Source organism: Tachysurus vachellii, chromosome 24, assembly GCF_030014155.1.
Source record: "Tachysurus vachellii isolate PV-2020 chromosome 24, HZAU_Pvac_v1, whole genome shotgun sequence".
NCBI classification, from domain to species: domain Eukaryota; kingdom Metazoa; phylum Chordata; class Actinopteri; order Siluriformes; family Bagridae; genus Tachysurus; species Tachysurus vachellii.
Window position 1 is genome coordinate 7,282,956 of NC_083483.1, and position 8,126 is coordinate 7,291,081.

Consider the following 8,126-nt stretch of genomic DNA (forward strand, 5'->3'; position numbering starts at 1 on the left):
ACAAGAAGTGTTTCTAACAGTTTTAAAATGATTTGATTTTGTTTCTTCTCTCTTCGGAGCTTGGTCTAGTGACCTGTAAGATGAGGTGCACGGCCAATGTGCAGACTCTAACCCCGCTCTATGGACCACGATGGTCAAAATCAGCATCTCTACCATTATGTATACATAGATAGCACGTACAGTATAAGGAAAAAAGCAGAGGTCCTAGAAGTGAGCCTTGCAGAACAAACAAACAAACAAACATTTCTACTCTTCCTCTTGATGACATGTTAGAAAAAAAACATATAAGCAATAAAAGAACATAATATGTACTTAATATAATCAGTCAAAGTACATTTTGAGTAAATTTTATGCAATATATAAGAAATTAGATCAATAATTCTAATAAATGTGCACAATGCATGAGAGACAATACATAGTGCAATACATCTATGTATTCTATCTATGTAAATGCCTTGTAGATATAATGCATAAGAGAGAAATTATAGAATTGTGCAGCATAATCAAATAAGAGTCAATAAATACAGCACAACAAAACACAAGAAGAAAAAAATGATGAATGTGTTATTTATCACTGTAGCAATAATATTAAATAATATTTCGACGTTTCTGTTCACTTTCCATTTCAACCATATATAAGAGATAGTAAAGGGAAGTAAAGACCCACATGTGGTTAAAACAGGAAAATGACTGAGGGGGTGTCGTGACACTTGGGGGTCTGAAACCAGATCTTTATTCAGTAGAAACCAAATCGGATTTTAGAAAACCACAAAGCACTCGTTCTATTTCTAGTCTCATTCATAATAAAGGCTAAGGATGTTTCTTTAAACAGACTTTTCTACTATAAAGATGATTGCTGCAGGCTGTGCGTAGGTGTACACCACGAAGATCTTGCAGCGTGCAATCTGCAACTTGATGAAGATGTTAACAGTGAAAACAGGAAGTGCGATGTGAAGTCTCAGCTGAAAGACCTCCTACGCATGTGTGCTGGAAGCTGCTGAAGCTTCTCTGAGTATCATTTATTTACATTCGTTCTATGAAACGTCAACTCATTTCCTTGAATTATGAGCTGTTTCATCAAAATGCTGATTTTGTCACTTCTACTGTACGATAAGCTCAGAGGGTTTTGGTACATTTGTAATGATCTCACAGATTCCACAGCATACATCTTTCACGTGACCTACATATCTCATCCACCCCCACTCCCTTTCTTTCTCTCTTTCTCTCACACACACACCCACACCCACACACACACACACACACACACAGAAGCATTTTTGTGAGCCTACATTAGTGATCTAAGCCTAATGATTTTGAAATGTTATTATTTCTATTAATTAACATCTATTACCTTGGCTCTGAAAGTTTCTCGGACAAAGTAAAGCTACAGGAAACTAATCCAATGTACGAGTTATTAGGTTATAAAATTTATAATATTGTAAGTAAATCGAGAGTATATTTATGTAAGAAATAACAAACATGTTTAACAGCTTTCAGTATAGTTATGTAAAATGAATAAAGATGTATGTAAATATATGTTCAATTCAAATCAATTCAATTCAAATGTATTTGTGTAGCGTTTTTAAAAATGGACATTGTCTTAAAGCAAATTTACAGAACATAGGAAATATAATACAAAAGGTTTAATATTATACAAAAATTAAAATAATACAAAAATTCAAGATTAATATTAGACTTATATTTAAATGTGTTTGTATTTATCCCCAGTGAGCAAACCTGAGGTGACTGAGGCGAATGTGGTGAGGAAAAACTGTGTAATAATATGTGTAGTGTAATAAATATAATTATATAATAATATAAGACTGATATACCGAAATCTTTAATGTATAAATTTCAATTCAATTCCATTTGATTTATTTATATAGTATATTTAATTACAAAAAAGTGCTCCTTAATATTTATGTTCATGTAAATGTATGCAATTATATGCAAATTTATGTTTAGCATCAGTTTTCCGAATAATAAAATTATACAACATCATGAAGATAAATGATGAAAGCACTAACATGGGATTTTCTTTCACTAATGTCAGTACTCTACGGTGATGCGGCTCTGGATTTGTAATCAGTCAATGAATCATATGAAGGTAGAACAGACAATTGTTGTTCACACTGAATAACGCTGTTGTTGTTGTTGTTGTTGTTGTTGTTATGCGCTGTAGAGATAGTTAAAATGCATTGAAAGTATTAGTAGATCACAACTATTAGGAGATGTCACATGTAAATATGAGGAGTGGTGGAGAAATAAATTGATTTTTTTTTTTTTCTTCAAAAAGGCATGTGCACCTTTCTTGGGTAGAAGGTGATCTTGAGTGATATAATTGAGGTTTTGAAGCTGTCAGAACCAAACTTGATGACAGTGTTGGCATTTCACTATCTGTGGTATTTTCAGTGTTTTTTTCTACAGTATTTCTGGTGGCAAAGTAATTAGGGCTCATGTTTAATAAATAAAAAGTTTAGGCCACTCCCACTTATTGAAACAGATACAGAAGTGTTACGCCAATAATTTTGCCAATCATGGAGGTTTTCACAGCAAACCTTTGTATAGTATAAAATACTATAATATAATAAATTATTATAATATAATATATTAATTTATATTATAATATAAAAAAACTATATAAAATAAACCCAGTCTAATTTAACGTGAATTACAGTAATGAAATTATCAGCCTTCACAAACAAAGTGCAGACCGTGATATATGGTAAAAACAGGGAGAGTTAAGTGGGATTGTGGAGCGTTCATATATCGAGGCATTGATATTAAAATTCAGACCATCTATGAACAATAAAGTGAACTTTTTCCCCATGCAAGCAAACTCAGCTCTTTTTCCAGCTCTAGAAAAGGGATAGTTTTTCTCGTTTTGTGCAGTTTTTGAGATCTGGCAACCCTGGTTATGGTTCGAACCCCAACTCTAAGCCATAAGATATGTAAAAACCAGCAACTTGCAAGAAATGCAGTGAATACAGTTCCAGAGTAAATGCCACTGTGACGATATTTCTGGTCACGTACACCAACACACGCAGGCAAGTGGGACAGAATCAAATGTGTTAGATTTGGAAATGAAAATGATATTGTTGATTATTGATTGAATTTTTGGTTTATTCTTTGGTTCATTCCACCTCATGATGTGGTTTGACTGTAGTTTAGGTACAGTTTAAATTTTACCTGAATATTTTTGTAATACATTCCAAAAAGGAGTATAAATCTTATGATAGGGACTAAAGCTGAACAAGGTAAAGCTTCCTTTTTTTTTGTAGCAGCATCAGTAACAAAAAGCTTCTGACTATAAATCCTACAACAAAAAATCTCATAAATACCATACACTTATTTACCCTTATGTCATTCAAATTGCATTTAAAATGCAACCAGCAATATATTAGTTATATTATATTAATAAGATTTATATAATCTTAGGTTTTCAAGATTATAAGGGTTCAAAAGTTTAGCAGTTTTTATCAGTTTTGACTGCTTGATACTGTAGTTTTTTTTTTTTGTTGTTGTTTTTTCTTTTTGAAAAATAAAGCATTCATTAGACAAAAAAATAAAGAAATAGAAATAAAGACATAAAGATTAAAATAAATCACTTGAGAGAGAAAAGGCATTTTGATAAAGAAGAATAAAAGATACAGGGCATAAAAGGTTTGCATTTATTACCAGTTATATTTGCTTCAGTTAAAAATACACACACACACACACACACACACACACACACACACACACACACACACAAAAACAGTGTTTGCTTAATTATTAAATCACATCACACTCAACTTTCACCTTAAAAAAAAGAGAAAAAATCCTTAATGTTTTCTTACTGTTGCTTGTTATACAATGATCACTGATATAAAATCGCACTTTTGTTGATATAATTTTTAAATATAGTTTTTTTTTTCTCTACTTGTTAGTCATGAAACATAACATTTGATAGATTCACTATCAACACATGATGTTGATTTTTTCTTATGCTTCCAAAGCAGAAGATGTTAATATGATTATTCATCTGGCGTAACTCATCATTATATACATCATCGTGGCTTTCTTAAATCTCCTTGTCTGTGTAACTTAGCACTTAAGAACAAGTGACTCAGCCACCCACTTCATATACAAGGTAATACTGTAAGGGTCTCGGCTTCCTCTCCATAGAAAGGTGATGCTTCATTCTAACACACGACATGCAAATCGACTCAGAGTGTGCAAGGAAACAACGGAAACTTCCTGCATGCTACATTGGGGACGTGCCTTCGCTGTCACTGTGTGGTATTTGCAAGTAGTGTTTCACGTTACTAAAAAGACTGTAAGATCTCTTAGTGCGTTATGGTATAAGTTCATGTGCTAAGCTACGGGTTAGGAGAGAAAAACATTTGAGCGCTCAGATTTTACTTTAGCATCATCTTGGAGGAAATAAAGGTGCAGGTTTAGCAGCTCTACATTTGTTCGAGCTAACAGGTGCACTGCTGACACTTGTTAAAAGTGCGTTACAGGAGATGAAGACTTCCTGGCTGTGTGCGACCCTCCTGCCCCTTTTCCTCTTCAGCTGTGCCCTTCCTGACAAGCAGTGCCAGTGGAAAGGTGAGTTTAAAAGTCATCTGTTCCTAAATCACAGGTAAATACACAGCTAAATATAAAACCCTCTGAATTGATTCTATCTGTCATGTGGAAATAAAAATAGTTTACAAATTTTACTAACTCAAATCTACAGTAAAATGATATTTACATACAAGGTGTGATTTTATTTTCACAATGCTTCACTGTTTTAGGAAATAAAATGCAGTCAGGCCACAGCAACAGTAGTGTTTAATATTTTCACGACGAATGCATGCTCAGAGAACTTTTTTTCCTTTTTTTTTTTTCTTTTTTCTTTTTTTTTTAATAAAAATGCCATTTTCCTTTACCCTCCATAATATTGTTGTAAAGCTGCATAGTTAGTTCTGTTTCTTGAGGTTGATGCATATTGTTTTTACAACTGCCTAGATTTGATTTCCTGTATAAAAAAAGACACCAATCTTTCTCATCGATCTCAACGATCTTGTTATCATCAATTCTAATACATGACAAAGGTTCAGTTAAGGTTAAGCTAAAATTGTGATTTCAGTATGAACACCAAAGGGAGTGTTAAAGAGTTTCCGTGAGCTGGTGATTCAGGCTTTCCTCCTGTGTCTTTGTTCTACTTTAGTGACACTATTTCTCCACCATATCTACAGACTGTAAACACTATAGTGAAGATATGAGAGTGAAAGAGAGAGAGAGAGAGAGAGAGAGAGAGAGAGAGAGAGAGAGAGAGAGAGAGAGTCTGTTTTGGAACAAGTCTGATATGTGGGGAGAAATGTACCTGCAAATCAGCAGAGTTTTGTTCCAGAGGGTTGTGGGTGGATGGAGGGGGGAGCTTTTGGTATTTGAGAAATTGAAATTTTCATTCAAACTGCAAAAATACTAATAAGAATATTTTCTTATTAGTGTTAGATATGCCTTCATTTTTATAGACAAATCTGTCTTCCGGAAAAAGGAGTCAAATCAGCAAAATTTAAAGTAAAACAAATGCTTCAAGAGAAAAAAGAGATTCAGTTTCAAGGACACAGGAAGCTGCTGGTTTGTGGTAATCATTTTAACCTATGAGAAACATTTTCTCTAAGAAGAGGAGACAATTAACGGCTGTAACTGTAACAAAACAAAAAAAACAACAATCATAGCTACATATGTTTAGTTATGAATCCTATCGTTCCTCTGATGTCGACACAAGCAGGTGTTTGGTAGATGGAAAAGAAACAAACAAACTAAGTGCACAGCATCTGTTAGGTCTGAACAAAGCCTTCCCAATTTATCATGATTATTTTTATTTTTTTTTCCGCTTTTAACTCCAGACAACATCCCAGAAATCCAGCGCGTAGAAGTCCACAGCAATATTTCTGTGCCCTGTCCCAGTTTTACAGCAGTGGAGATGAAGTTCATCTTGTATAAGGGCCAAAATAATGTTGCCTCCATCACATATGGAAATATCTCACACGTGATGAACTCAGAACACCTCGGAAGCAAGATGAATCATTATGTACGTACCGATTCCAACAGCACTTCCTTTGTGCTTCACAACGTTACTATGGATGCCACGGGCTTGTACACGTGCACGGCTAAAAGGTCTTACCCTCCCCCCATGGTGGACATCCAGGAGGAACCTCAGACCATCGTGATTGTTGAACGTGTGTAAAATATCTTCATCTACTCTTTCATTTTTTTTGAAAATCACTATTGACAGACACAGATAAGATAAGATATAGAAATGCTGTGCAAACTGCAAATGTGTCAGCCTAAGAGTAAGACCTATATCTTGTTTGTAGAGCATGTGTGTATGACGAACAGCCCAAGACCAGCATCTTCTGCCAAGGATCTGCCCCTGTGGGTGGGGTTCGGGCTACTGTGCTTATACGGCCTGATCATCACTTGCATTGCATTATCACTCAGGGTGAGTTTCATTGATTTACATAATTGAAAATAGATAAGAAATAGAGACAGCTAATAATAATAATAATAATAATAATAATAATAATAATAATAATAATAATAATAATAATAATAATAATAATAATATTTTTTTATTATTATCACTATTATTATGTTTTTTTTCTGGTAGAAATAATGTAATTGTGGTCAAATGTTAGTATGTTAAAAATTGATACATTGTAATAATAATAATGATAATAATAATAATAATAATAATAATAATAATAATAATAATAATAATAATAAGAAGAAGAAGAATAAGAATAGTATTTTTTATTATTACTAGTAATACTAGTTTTCAATCAGTCATTACTGTGTAAAATAATTAAAACTACATTATAACAAAATAATTTGACATTTTTTTTAATTCTATTTTGTAACATTACCCTTTATCTAATCTATAAGTTTTAACAGCTATAAATGCACAAACGTGAAAGTATATAGTACACAAATCTTGTACGTTTGCTATAAAGTAGCAGAATGTGCTTGGCTTACAGTTCTGCCTGAAGAAAGAGCAAACATCTACACACGACTACATGAACATGAAGCCACGAACACGGCGGAGGAAACAAGGCATCCTTCACCCCACACACCTCAGCTGGTACAACGACACGGCCAACGGCTCGGCAGCCAGCAAGAAGTTTCCCATCAAACGAACACCTGTTTAAATCCAAGACTCATCTTAAACGATTTATCCACTGCATAGCACTGTACATTTCATTGTGTATTATTGCTCTGATCCACATGTTAAAAATGCAGACATCAACTAATTGAGTTATATTCAGGTGTGTTGGAGGAAACAGAACATGCTGCACTAAACGAATTAGATTATTCAACCACACACACTCTTACTTGTGCAGAAACTGTAGCAAACTTATAGTCTCAAGGATTTATGTAGTTTTCTTTTTGTCTTATTTTGCTTCAATCATTATTGTGTTTTTGTAAATAATAGGCATACTTAAAAACTTCATGCTTGTTAACTGAGATAATCGTTTTACTGTATACTTTAATTTACTGATTGAAGATGCTTTTTCAACTAATAGTAAAGCCTGAACTGTAGAATCAGCTAATCTCTGATTTAATCACAAGTGGCATCAGAATTATTGGCACCCTGTAAAATATAGATGCCGTCATATAATACCAGTACAATCATCCTTGAATCATTTTTGTCCAGCAAAATTTTCTGTATTTTGTTAAAACATCCATCTATAACCAAGAAACCTCTTCGCTGAGGTAAACAGGTAACAGACCAAAAATTCTGTCATAGGAATCTGTGAATTTTACAAAAAATATATACATTTATTATCTTTTATTTAAAAATATGTTTGTAGCGATATGAGTTTTAGAATTATTGCTTATTTTCTTGCCTGTTTTCTGTGAGGTTGACTGCAAACATACACTACCGACAGTATAAAATAATGGCTAACTGTAACACCATACTGTATATATCTTCTAAACTATGTGTAGTAGGAGCTGTTTGGGAGTAGCAATTTAATAAAAAAAACTGTATTTCTTTGTGTGTTAAGTTTTCACATATTGTACAAGGCAGTACAAATAGGTAGCAAAATAAAACCGATTAAAAACAACAACAGCGTCTTGGTAACATGTTG

General features: G+C 33.3%; 2 protein-coding genes across 2 annotated transcripts in view; one reads left to right on the forward strand and one right to left on the reverse strand.

Moving 5' to 3' along the window:
* Positions 1-8,126, reverse strand: part of irs2a (insulin receptor substrate 2a) — a 374,597-nt gene that overhangs the window by 136,983 nt on the left and 229,488 nt on the right. The gene's annotated exons all lie outside the window — the stretch shown is intronic.
* On the forward strand, positions 4,072-8,105 carry si:dkey-1h24.6 (T-cell-specific surface glycoprotein CD28). The gene is made up of 4 exons (XM_060860264.1): positions 4,072-4,593; positions 5,883-6,215; positions 6,354-6,478; positions 7,014-8,105. Exons 1-4 carry the CDS (start codon positions 4,509-4,511, stop codon positions 7,182-7,184), a joined length of 714 nt encoding a protein of 237 aa, XP_060716247.1. The 5' UTR covers positions 4,072-4,508; the 3' UTR covers positions 7,185-8,105.